Source organism: Melozone crissalis, unplaced genomic scaffold (genome assembly GCF_028551555.1).
Source record: "Melozone crissalis strain CALT ecotype California unplaced genomic scaffold, PUWL_Pcris_2 ptg000006l_1, whole genome shotgun sequence".
NCBI classification, from domain to species: Eukaryota; Metazoa; Chordata; class Aves; order Passeriformes; family Passerellidae; genus Melozone; species Melozone crissalis.
Window position 1 is genome coordinate 32301546 of NW_026535784.1, and position 14191 is coordinate 32315736.

At 39.0% G+C, this 14191-nt stretch overlaps 1 protein-coding gene across 1 annotated transcript in view; it reads right to left on the minus strand.

The window, feature by feature from the left end:
• Nucleotides 1–14191, minus strand: part of PALLD (palladin, cytoskeletal associated protein) — a 186710-nt gene that overhangs the window by 24446 nt on the left and 148073 nt on the right. The window contains exon 12 of the mRNA XM_054290671.1: nucleotides 261–396. Within this exon, the coding sequence (XP_054146646.1) occupies nucleotides 261–396 (136 nt within the window). The remainder of the gene's footprint in view (nucleotides 1–260; nucleotides 397–14191) is intronic.

Sequence of the window (14191 nt, forward strand, 5' to 3'; positions counted from 1 at the left end):
CAGGCTTCTTATGCAAATTGACCATTTTGGTGACCTCCATTGCTTTGTTAAGTCCAAGTAAAGTTGTCAAATAGCAGAAGGAATGATAGAACAAAATGTATCATTCCTTTTGAAATGCAGTTTTGAAAGTTCAATTAAAAATTATAAATGCATAAAAAGCAATCTACAACAATTATTTTATATGTAGCACAGCTCAGAAACTACCAATGGTGCCCACCCTCACTCACTCCCATTCCCCAGGGTATTTTATGCTTTCATACCGGTTGCCCGTTGTTCAAAAGGTCTTCTTTGAAGCGAAGTTTTCTCTCCAGATCCTGAATTACAGCATCCTTTGACCCTTGAATCTCTTCATCTGATGCTATCCTAGCAGTCCTGCCTGTTTTCTTGGGAAATCCTCTGCAAGACAGTACCAAAAAAAAATCATGAGCTTTCCTGAAGTAATTTGTACTTAGGAATGCATCTGGAATCAGTGTTATTAATGAAGAAAACAACATTGTGTCTTTGAAACTAGAGGTTTGACATCTCTCTTTCTATAGTGTCCCTACTAACACTACTGATTAAATGGTTAGTTTAAGGACAAAGATGCAGCTATCCTTTATTTGTGCTTTAGTTGAAATAGCCCTCAGGATTGCTTGGCAATGCCTGCAAACACCATACACTCACAGATGAGCTGTGGCATTAAAGCAAAGTGAGAGGAAACATGAAAGAGAAAGCATGACTAGGTAAGTGGGGATGGAAGATAAACTAGGTTCCTGTGAAGTACCAGAATAAAGATCAGGAAGATGTAAGAAAAGGCAGTTAATTATTAATTTCTTATGTTATTTATTAACTAATTCCTTGTAGCAACTTTGCAATAACTGCATAACTTCATGTTTATTCTTCATATCTCTGTGAACACATACCCATAAGGCAACACATAAATGCTGTTGCTCAAAGAAGAGCCATTCACAGCCTGGGTTACACTGGGAAAAAGAAATGTCATCCTTGTGAAGCAGTTCTCAGCAGCAAGATTTCCCAGTGGAATTGCAACCATTTAGCAGTTCACATTCACAGAGCTAATTTATTCCTCTTACCAGCTTACAGGAAATTTTATTTTTCCAGACTGTACTAATATTTAACATTTTACAGTAATGTTATGATGGCTTTATTGGTGGAAATGCCCAACATGGGTGGTTTCTACTGGAGATCAGCTGTTCTTAACACAGTTGTGAAGAAATCAGCATTGGTATCATATTTGAAACTTGTAGCACACCCCATTTCTCCAGTGAAGTCACACACGATTGTTTAAAACACTGATAACTGGTTCAATATTAGTTTACAGGGTCTTTTTTGAGTAAATAGGGCTCAGCCCCATTACATGTGAATGACATGGAAAACATGGCATTGAATCAGGTAAATAGACAAATTCAGATGACAGAGATAGGAAAAAAAATCAGACTAGCATGTAATTGGCAAAATTATTTCCAATACCCAACTTAATAATTTAATTACCAGTGCCAAAATTCTAAACAAGAATCATACGCAGATAACACATTTTCTTGGATAATATTAAATTCTATGTTTCTATGGTTAGAGAGACTTCATTCTTCAGCAAGTGCTTTCAATGGTAATTACCAGCATTAGAAAAAAATGAAAAAATACACATATACTCTCAAAAGCCAAAAAGGAATTAAGTGAATAGATGCAGAAGACTATAGTTGTAAACATTCCTAACTAAAACATTTCATATTTCCTTGTTGTAAGTAAATCCAAAATGTGAAAACAGTGAAGTTCCTGTAAAAAGGACTGCATTTTTACATTAAATCCCAGCAGAAGAGCAGACATTTGCCTAATTTCACAAACAGACATAGAACTACATCCCTTGCCCTAGAAATATTAATCTGTTAGCTGGTGACCACCAAGAAGAATAATTCCCTCAGCTTTCAGCTGAGGTCTTCTCAGTCACAATAAGAAAGCAAGTCTCCTCCACTCTGTTTTGGGGAAGAGGTAGGAAAACTGTCCCATCTACAGGGAGCCAAGAGAATGTTAAGAGGCAGGGACAAGGTCTCTTCAAGAAAGAGATGCCTCAATAACTCCAGAAATTTGGTGCAGTAAATGTAAAGGAAGAGATGGAAAGAAAATGGACAGGAGACGGTGGGAAGAGTGGATCAGAAGGGAATGTCCCTCAGGACGGCTCAGCATCAGCTGGCAGGATGGTGCCACCTGCTTCTCCCCTTACAGTCCTTCCCTTCACCTCCCAGTCCTTAATCACCTAGGCCAGCATTGCCATGAAACCAAATTTTATCACTTTTGAGACTACATCCCTCCCCCCAAAAAAATTAAAAAGCCCCAAACAAACAACAATGACACCACCCAAACAAAACAAAACAAACCCAACCCAAAAATGAGCCAACTTCAAGGCAGCAAATTTCAAGTTTGGCTTCACCTTTGGCTTCACCTGTACCAGCTTTTAAAGGAGACATGCATCCTCCCTTGAAAATTCCAAGCAATACATTAAGAAACAGCTTTCATTTCTCATTCTCACAAATTTTATACTTGACTAACAAACAGAGCTTTTCCAGAAAAAGGCCTACTTATGCTTGCCTATGCTACTCAACAGGCTGTAAAGGTGAAATGTACAGTTGACCCATATAAGTCACAACAGTGTATGAAAAGAAGAATGAGCTACGTCCTTGGGAGTGGATTCCAAGTAAAGGATTTTCTGAAGCACTATTGATTATGTCTGAAAACAAAACCCCCCAAGCAAATACACACATTTTTCACAGGGAAATGAGTACCCAGAAAATTTAAAGTTAGTAAGTTCAACGTCCACACTAAGCACAGAAAAACATTATCACAGTCCATTTCTAAACAGTGTAGGATAATAAGAAAGTGGAAATTGAATCATGTCAAACCTCATGTTTATCTCTTTGTCAGGCTGAAGGGCATGCAGATAGGCAACAAGAAGTAGCTTTAATACATTTCAGCTTATGGCTTCTGAGTTAGCCTTCAGGAGCTGCAGTAAGTTCCCTAGTAAATCAGGGAAACAGAGTCTGGCTGAAATTTCTATGATATGGCTGTGTAAAGCTATTCAGTCTGAATATTCAGCTATTCAGAGATAACCAGTGATTTCTTTTTTTATCAAACTGAAATAATATAGTCCAATGAAGCATTTCAAAGAGCTCTGTATACTAAGTTGAGCGCTTAGGATAACAGCCTTAATTGGAAAAGTGAAATAGAGAAACACATTTCTCAAATTGGCTGATGACACTTAATTTGCAGAGGCTGTAATTCATTTGCAGGTAACAACTACCACTTACAATAATCTTCATCATTTGTCTAGAGGTATTCTAATGATGAAACTCAGGAAAATGTTCAAAGCATGACAGCAATGCTAAAGGAAAATTAGCATTAACATGTTAAGCATCTTTTGAGAATCTATGAGATTTAAACTTGGAAATGAACAGTATTATTTCAAAAGGAAAAGAAATATAATTCCAGGGCAGGCCAGTATAAGACATGAAACTGAGCTGTTTTCCTTTATTCCTTGCTATTAGACACTGAATCCAGTTTTACCACTGCACTTCAAGAAAAATACAGCAAACCGGAGAGTTTTAGAACAAGAAAACTACCGCACGGTTTTAAAAGCATAGCTTTTGTGACAAACTATGTCACACACAGAGAGGCAAAAATTCTTGTTTATTTAAACAGGAAATTAGGAGAATGAAGATAGACAGGCAAATTAAATGAAATGTCAGAAATCAGACAACAGCTGATATCAGAAAATGGCATTTAATAATTCTTCATGTCCATTGAGGATGATAAGTCACAATAACTTGAAGAAGAACAGGCCTAGCTTAGACACAAACAATGTAGAACTCTCCTTCCTCCGCCCTACAACAGTGACATTTAAACACTGGAACAAGTTGTGTAGCAAAGCTACATAGGAATTTTATTTAAGAACAAGGTATGCAAATATGACAGCAATGACCTGGGGATCCTGGGGAACTTTTAACAGGAGAGGCAGAGTCCTTAACAACCTTCCAGATCTCTGGTTTTGTGTTAGATGATCCCGAGCTCTGCACAGTCCATGTGGAAGTGTCACCCAAGACCTAGTCAAGGCAATTTGCCTGAAAAGTAGATTATCGTCCCTACAGTATTTAAGCAAGGAAGCAGTTGGTTTAAAAATTTAACAATAAAAGTGAGCACTGGTCAATTTCTTCAAATACCTTTGGAGAGCTTCTCTCTTCCTCTTTATTTTAAATTGGGACAAAAAACTCAAAGCAGTGCATAAGGAAACACAGCTCTTCCTGCAGATGCTCTGCTTCCACCCCCTCTTCAGAATCTCTTTCTCTAAATATATACACTTCAAAAACTGTCCAAATAGATACATGTGTGTGTATATATATGCATGCACACATACATACCCCTCAGCAAGTTAACTCTTATGACATACATTCTTGGGACGAATTTCAAAATGTCTACAAAGCAATGATAACAAATAGAAGGACTTTAGTAAATCTATCTTCCAAAGCACAGATCCTTTCAGCCTGAGTAATGGTTTACATGGCAAGACAGCCTGGCAGCAAACTTTCTTCAGCTGCTTTTGCAAATATTTTCCACCATCCTTACATGCCCTTATCTGGATGCATTTAGCTCTAAAGATTTGTGTCCTTGGTAACGCATGAGCTTTCTTTCTGTCTTCTCTCAGGGATATTATCAAACAAAAAAAATTTGCCGATTCATTTATGTATTTGTATGTTCATTCTTTGCCCAAGGCAAATTTCTGATTTGCTGCATTAAGCTAGCAAGAGACAGCATATTTCAGGCTATTGACAGCATCAGTCTCGAGCACACAACCACCGCCACAAATGTGCAGAGAAATGAACAGACTCGAGAAGTAGGCTGCAACTCATATGGATTTTAAGCACCTCTGAAATACACATCACCTAAGTCAGTGGGGGCTTGAATCCAGGTGTAGATAGAAGCACAAATGTTTGAATTCTTTTGGTCAGAAAGGGTGTAATGAAATTGCCAAAACTGTCATCTTAATTCACACAGAGACTGTCATCTTAATTCACACAGAGATTTTTGACAGCAAAGATTTTTGCAGCCTCGGCTTGGCTCTCCTTAGTTTTGAATATTTGCCCTGACATTTGTTTAGAATGAAAGCCAAACCAGCAGTACTTTTTATGTTTTAATTACACGGAGTGCATGCTGGATGCAATTCCCTCTTTTTCTATGTACCTTTTACAGTGTAAACAAGGGCAACAGGCTGGCTGTTGTTATCCTTCCAAGAACAAATTCCTGTTTGCAGCCAATATGGCTTAGTTTCACAGAAATCCAAATTAATTCTCTGGTACTGAGGTAATGAACAGTAACTGGATTTTTTTTCCTTTAAAACTAAAGACTTCCAAAAATACAGCTAATTCCTGCTCACTTCACACATTTTTAACTTACTGTAAAAGCAAAGTTACTACAAGCACTGTAACAGGTCACAAACTTTGAAGCTGCAGCTGTATAATAAAATTGGTTTAATCTGATCTTGTCATACATCTGTGGATACCAGGAGCTTCAGCTGTGTCCGGTAATGTGATGTTACATGCATCTGAATTAAGGGAATGCCTGAAGAGTAGACCTGACTACAGGTGACTTCCAGCAAATGGAACAAATGTAACAAAAGTTCAATTATTTCTACCACCAGTGTTTTGAAACTGTGGTTGAAAAAAATAAATCATGTCTCAGCATTGGATAGGGTTAAGACAGAAATGAACAACATAAATTTCTGAATATCTTTGATCCCTCTTAATGTTTAGACAACAAAGAGTACAACTCACCTACAAAGTGCATGAGTGCTACCATTTTTTTTTTCTCTAAAGCTTATGTTTAAAAATGCATTTTTACTCATTGAAAGAAGAATTACTACTTTTTCATTCCCCTCTTCAGTTCCTTCCCCTCCTGAGCAGGCTATCTCTCTGCCTCATGCTGCACTGGTTACTGTAGCTACATAAGCACCATTTGCCTTTTAAAAGATGTGCATATATTTTGATATCAAATCAAAAATCAAGTGCCTATTTTGTAATCTGAATTTCTGATTATTACCAGCAGTATGCTGAAACTGATGGTAAGAATAAATAACTAAAGCATCAACTGCTTTAGGTAGAAAAGGCTGGCACAATCCTCATAGTCCTGACATTTTTAGAAGAACAGGTAACTGTGAGAAGCATGTAAAGAAAAAGCTACACTGGACTGGGAAAAGGTGTCATATTCAAAATATCAACTAATTCCAGTTGATGTGGTGTTACTGGTTAAGGTCTCTGCAACTATCAAGCACTGTACCTGGCTTTTACATTCACAGATGTTTTTGTGGCATTTAGATCTGTTTAAAATAAAGAAGTTATAAAATTAAGTCCCCTAAAAAGAAAAACCTGCAGACCAAAACAAGCATCAAAGCCATGCTTTGAACAGCCTCTCTGTCTTTTCAATAGGAAAATACATGTACTAATTATCTTAGTTAAGTTCACTGCCATCTTCAATATTCTTAAGAAGCTGCAAATACCATTTTGAAAAAGAAGTGGATAATGCATATCTTGAAAATTAATACTTCCAGATGCAATGATTGTCAGGATACTGTTATTTTGGCTAATGTCTGAGTGTCTCCATGTTACCTCCTTGAGCTCTACTTTTGCACAGCTTAAATTGATTAGATCCGGGGCACAACCTGGATTTCTAAGTTCAAGTAGAACAAATATGCATTCATCATATCTCAGAAAAGCTGATATGGATATGTATTTTATGATAAGCATGTGCAAAAACGAAGTCCCCAATATGAACTGTTTCTTAGCACAACCAACAGGAATTGGTCTAACATCACAGCTAAACCCCTCATGTGTTGGTATAATAGCCACAAGTACTACCCAAGCTATGGGAAAAGAAAATTTTCAAGAAAATTTAAACAAAAAATTGTTTAATGGACAGGAGCAATAGCTTAACAAAATTGGAGGTTGAGAATGAATGCAAACCCTGATATTTTCTGGAATTTTTCCAGTGACAGCAATACTTGCCTTTAGATATGTTTTCCCAATATATTATCTGGGAATATCTCCAGGTATGATTGAATAGGCAGCAAAGAGAGATGAAGTCTCTCTCTTTCTCATAAGCAAGGAAAACACCCTGACCTGTCTTCTCAGTTTGATGTTGGAGTTCTTAATCAAGGTACTTCCTTCTATGCATCATGGTTTTCACATCAACCCTACTGTAGATAACCTCCATTTTTAAAAAGTTGTGACAAGCATAACTTACAGAAAGTCCCATCTACATAAGACAGCTATGCAGCTTACTCTAAAATGAAAGCTGGCTTTTGTGCTGGAAGAGTGTTGAAGGCTCTAAGATAAAAAGATAGAGAAGTGTATTTCTCCTCAGAGTGGTCACCATCATTGTCAGTTCACTAAAGGAACATGACAATTACTAAAATATTTGTTACAATTCCATTTGAGACAGAATGCAATGGACAAATCACAGTACACAGCTGCAAGAACAGACCAGTAGCTCTGATTCAAAGAGAAAAAAGTGCAATCTCTTTCTGATATTGCTTTTTTCATGATTCCCACATAATCTCCTTTATGATTTGGATTTAATGTTCTAAAGGTCACTGAGACAGCAGTTAAATTTTGTGCAGAATGATAAAAGCAGCTTATTTAATTACCTTCTATAAGGTAATTGTACAAAGTTTTCAATTTTCCATCCTTTTCCAGAAAGTGGTAACTCAATATTCACGTTCTTTCACCAATTCTATACAGTGATATTTTTCTCCTCTTTTTAACTAAGGTAGCATTACTGAAGATATCTACTTTTAGAAAAGGTCCCCTTTAAGGAAAATCATTAATTTTTAAAGTTGCCTTCAAAAGGATATATGTATAGCTAACAATATTTATTTTTACATATAGAAAGAGATCCCATTTCTCCAGGATAATTCCACATCCTTTATGGTTGTGGCAGGTTTTATACTTTTTAAAAGCAAATATTCACTAAATAGTCAACAAATCCTTCTCATGAGATTATTTGTGCTTTCACAAATGCTCATGTAAACATATAATTTATGTGTTTAGCTGGAACTTTTAGGTATACTTATCTCTATTCCTTCACACTTTTTGATTTTTTTCTAGGAACAGTGAAGATCAGTTTCTAGCTTCTACAAACTTAATTGTGAACTAACCCCCCTCTGTTGTATGTTTCTGTCACATTAACTCTCTTCCCTGAAAGTGGTTTGTAACCAAAAGCTAATCTGAACACAACAGACCCACCCACCCTGCAGGTAAAGAAGGAAAGAACTGAGATTTTTAAGAACAGTGTTCAACAAACTTACTCCAGCCAAGTTTTACCTCAGAAATTATTGACAAGTGCTCATAATTCCCTTAAGTACTTAATTAGCTATGCAGTTCCACCAGCACTTTTCTTCTGCTTAATAACACAATGCCCTAGCAAGACCTGAAGTCTACCAAATCTATTCCATTAATAAAAAAGGTTATTGCCAAAGCTTGTTCAATTAACACCACCATAGCCACAGCTTGAAAATACTGGTCATTATAAAGCGTCTAGAGCTTACTGGAAAATTGAGATATAATTTATTCAAGGCAAACACTCACCATATTGTTGCAAATAAATGCTTAAAATATTTAAAGATTGATTAGTAGGTATTAATGTCCAAATAAAATGTAGTAAATTCACAAGTAGTTATTCCCATAATACACACAAGACTGTAAGACCACATGCCATTAAAAAAAAATCCAAAACAACCAAACCACAAACTCCATTCCAAACAAATTAAGAATTCCCACTTCAATGTTTCCAAATCTATCCAAATTTAACTGGAAAGGATATTCATTGGTTCAAACTAGTTTAGCTATGCAGTCACTTCCACAGAATCTCAGGGTTCAAAACCAAGGAAAATGTTGAATCATTAGCATGGTATTTACTGTTCATGGGCCCACAGAATACTGGAATTGAAGAGAGGGTAAGAAATGTTTTTACAGAATCACAGAATATTCTGAGTTGGAAAGGACCCACAAGAAAAACTGAATCCAACTCCTGGCCACACACAGGACACCCCAAGAGTTACACTATGTGCTTGAGAGCAACCCAAATACTCCTTGAATCCTGTCAGCCTTGGTGTTGTTACCACTACTCTGAGGAGCCTGTTCGAGTGCCCAACCATCCTTTGGGAGTAGACCAAGCATCCAACCTAAACCTGCCCTGACTCAGCATCCAGCCATTCCCTTGGGTCCTGTCACCGGTCGCCACAGAGATCAGTGCCTGCCCCTCCTCTTTTCCTCACAAGGAAGCTGCAGACTGCAGTGAGGTCTCCCCTCAGTTTCCTTTTCTCCAGGCTGAACAGACCAAGTGACCTCAGCCACTCCCCATACGGCTTCCCCTCAAGGCCCTTCACCATCTTCATTGCCCTCCTCTTGACTCTCTCTAATGGCTTAATGTCTTTTTTGTGTTGTGGTGTCCAAAACTGCACACAGGACTTGAGGTGAGGCCACCCCAGTGCAGAGCAGAACAGGACAATCCCCTCCTCCTTTCCTGGCTGGGGTTGCTGTGCTTGATGCCCACCAGTGCACAGCTGGCCCTCCTGGCTGCCAGGGCACAATGATTTTCCATCAATCAGGACCTCCAGTCCCTTTCCAAAGAGCTGCTCTCAAGCCTCTCATTGCCCAGCCTTCTTGTATATCCAGAATTGCCCTGTCCCAGGTGCAAAATCTAGCACTTGCCTTCATTAAACTTCATACAGTGGGTGATTACTCAACCCTCTAATTTGTCAAGATCTCTCTGTAGGGCCTCTTTGCCCTCAAGGTAGTTGACAGTTCCCCCCAGTTTAGTATCACCAGCAAATCTACTTAGTATTCCTGTGGGTTCTGCGTCGAAGTAATTTATGAAGAGCACTGGCCCTACATTGGAGCCATGTGGAACCCCACTGGTGACTGCTTGCCAGCCTAATGTAACTCTGTTTACTGGAATTCTTTGTGCCTGAACCCATGAGCCAGGTGAGCACCCATCATATGATGTGCTGATCCAGCTGAATGCTGGACATGTAGTCCAGAAGGACACCATGAAAGAGTGTTGAGAGCTCAACTGAAGTCCAAAGAGATTACATGAACAGGCTTCCTTTGCTCAGCTAGGTGGGTTACCTTGTCATAAATTGAAATAATGCTAGTCAAATCAGGGCTTTCCCCTGATGAAGCCATTCTGGTCAATGACTGCATTATCCTTCAGGTGTTTTTCAGTAACTCCAAGAGTAATCTTCTCCATAATTCTACCAGGCACTGAAATGAGACTGACAGACCTGTAGTTTCCTTTGTGCTGTTCTTGAAAACTGGGACAACATTAGCCAGCATCGAGTCAAGTGGGATCTCTCCAGATTCCCAAAACAGTTCAAAAAGACATTGAGAGAAGTCTTGTAATGACATTAGCCAGCTCTTTGAGGATTCCAGGATGAATGTGGAAGCTCAGAAACTATAGACTTACAGGGACCCAGCTGGAGCAGTGATTCCCTCACAAGTTCAGAGTTGACTCTGAGTTTATAATTCTCAGAATCCTCATCCTTCAGCTCAGGGTACTGAGAGCCCCATAGTCCATGACTGGCTCTGAAAACTGAAGAGAGCATTAACTCCCTCTGCCTTGTCTATGTCCCTATTTGTATGGTGAACATACTCCTAATTTAACAAGTCACTGTTATTTCTGGACTGCCTTTTGCAACTAGCATATTTTTTAAAGTTCTTTTTATTGTGCTACACAGTACTGACTGGTTTCAGCTCACATTGAGCTTTCCCTCACAATTTTCTCCTTCCTCTCATGAAGGAGAACAGCATCTCTGTAGTCCTCCCATGTCACCTTGCTTCTGCTGGTCAAACATTTACTTTTTTTTTGCCTTTCCTCTAGAAGAAGATCCCTGCCTAGCCAAGTTGGCCTTCTGCCTCACCTGCTTTTCCAACATTTTGGAATTGCCTGCTCCTGCGCCCGTAGGAGGCGGTGCTTAAAAAGTCACCAGCATTGATGGATCCCAGAACCATCAAAAACATTTTCCCAGAGGACCTTACTCATTAGTTCCCTAAGCAGTCTGAAGTTTTAAATCCAATTGCTTTGTGGTTGCTGTGGCCAAGACAACCACCAATTTCCACTTCAGTCATAAGATTCTGTTAATGAGCAGCAGATCAAGGAGGACATCTTACTGAGTTGGCTCTCTTAGTGTCTGCACCATGCAGTGATCATCCAGGTGTTTATGAACCTTCTGGACCTGCTTGTATTAGCTGTATGGTATTCACTAACATTTGCCAAGTTGAAGTCCCTGATAAGGATAAGAGTGGCTAACTTAGAGATGTTCCTTAGTTGCTTAAAGAACAACTCATCAGCATCACCATTTTGGATAGGAGGTCTATAGTGGACTCCCATGATGACATTTGCATTACTTGTTCGTCCCTTAATCCTTATCCAGAGGCTTTTGACCATGCCATTGCCAACTGTAGGCACCATTCATTCCAGACCCTCTATTACATACAGTGCCAACCTCCCTGTCTCTCCTGCCCTGCCTATCCCCCCTGAAGAGCCTGTAACCATCCTTCATGGCACACCAGTCCCAGGACTCATTGCATTATGCCAATGATGTCATCTCTCTGGGGCTGGGCCAAAGCTTTTAGCTCCGCTTGCTTTGTCCTGCATCTGCTTGGATAGATTTCTCTTTTCAGTAGAAAAAATATGATGCATGCATGGGAAAGGAAATGACCAAAGAAAGCTAATGAATGTTTGACTCCAAGAGGAGTAACAAAGACTATTGGCTTGTATACAGCCACAGAGAACTTTATTGGTGCTGCCTTTGACCATTTCAAAAAACAACTGCCTGCACCTGCAATGTTTATTACTTAACCTCTATTCTGCTCCTACCACAACACAAAACTGAAAAAAATATGCCTACCAAGTTCTGCTTTTGAGGAGCAGAGCTGTGGTTGTGCCAAGATTTAGCAATGACAAAGTTTTTGAAGATAAATAGCTTGACTAGTACTTCAGCTGCTGAGCAAAACTTTGAATCCAACAATTTATTTCTTGCACCCAGTCTGTAAAGCACACTGTCAGGAAACAGCATCATAATTTTCAACCAATAGATCTTGGAGATCATGGCAAAATGGTGACACTACAGGCCGAAGTTATGGAATAGTGTGTGAAGCTCAGAAACTATGTCTCGGATAGACAAATGTGCTGAAGAGGACTTGTGAGGATGCAGCAAAAGACAAAGGAAAAGAAGCAAAAAGTGAAAGGGGCCAAAAAAAGAATTGAGGCTATAGCACAAAGCAGAAGAGGTCTAAAGCTGAGGGGGAAATGGAAGCCAGGGGAAGAACTGCTCAGGAGTGGTATTAGAATTACGGGAAACAAATTAATCTACTCAGCAAGACACACCAGACATTAACCTACACAGTAACATGAAAAAGAAGAAGCCAGGGAAAAATTGGCATCAAAGATGTATAACAATAGATTATGGCTTTTCTGCATCACACAGTACATATTTTACCATGTTTTAATGTTGTAATTCAGATGACAAATGCTCACTGTGTATGTATATATACACACACACACATATATATATATACACACATAAATTATACACACATACATTCGGTATAGTTAACACGATCCAGCTCCCATCTGGACTTTATTTCCCGAGGGAATGCAGAAAAACAGCCAACTACCTCATCCTCAGCTCAGACCCTGAGGTTGCTGCCTTGTTGGGGTGGGGGAAGGAGGAATATAGATAGACACACCATCATGTGCATATGCAGACTGGCTGCTGCACTTGGGGAAGTGAGGGGCATGGTAAAGGGCGAATAATCTTTGCAGAGTTGTTGTTCTGTCCAAAGATCAAAGGGAATGAGGAAGAACACAACTAATGCTTCAAAAGAGAACATGTATCCATAAGCACAGAGTGACAGGGAAAGAGGGACACAGCAGAGGTTCAAGCTGCTGCTATTACCCTCACAGTACACAGAGGTGAGCTCAAAAATAAATCCAGCCCTTGTCAGAGCTGTATAGCTGGACTACAACCCTTTCTTGGAAAATCAGGGGTAATAGAAGGCTTCAGTGGGCGGTGCTTACTGGTCAAGCTGTCAGTAAATTAATCATGCAATTTTCAGTGCTCAGTATCAATAGTAAAACTCAGCCAGTGCAAAGGACACAGTAAGACAGAAAATCACAACTATGATGACTGCAAGGGCAAATTGCACTATTTATTAATTTTTCTCCTAAAAATGTTTCATAGCCAGACTCCATAATGAGCAGTATGAAATAAATCAAGATAAAGAAATGCTTTTTGAAACAGATACATGACTTAGTACGTAGATATCTGTCCTCTTTCTTCTTTCTCTTCCTTTTCATATCTTGGATTGAAATAACAGAATTTCCCACTGCAACAGTATGTAGCTGAGCAAGTCACCTAGATACTGTAGATATGTTTAGACAAACTTCTGGACAAAGTTATAAATAAGCCTTGGATAAAGCTATTCTCATTTTTGTTATTCAGCATGTCTCTTTGTTCTCTAAGGATGGAATGAGAGTCTAGTGCCAGTGGAAAGAAAAACTGATCTACGATGGGAGCTGACATGCTCCAAAATACTATTTTGGCCTTTAGAGAAGACAAAAGGGGACAATAAGTGTGCGGAGTTGTTAGGGATAGGGATTCTGTTTGTTTTTATGCACTGCTATTTTAAATCCTTCCCTAAACACTTTCCCAAACTTCCTCAGAACAAAATCTCTAGCCAAAGCCAATGAACTGTTATGGCCACTTTGTTATCAGATGTATACTTTAATACTTTGTATTTTCAGTATCACAAAGCTATACGGACTTCTGAAAGATATACTCTTTACTTGAAATTTCTCTACCTGCAGATGTAATAGGAACAGAAACTGCAAATATCACTGAATAAGTGACTTTAAAAGAACTGGGCTATAAGAAGGGTTTTCTTGGATCTCCTTTCACTGCCCTGGGCCTGCAGAGCCTTTTGCTCCTGCTTTCACATTTTCTCAAACTCCAGTTTAAGGCTTCAGCTTCTCATGTTTTGTGCTCCTACTGTAGGGCTCTTTCAGAATCTCACTTCTGTGAGGGTTAAAAAACTATCTCACATCTCTAGCACAGAAGCACTTGCAATTTATTCACACATCTCTCCCTCTC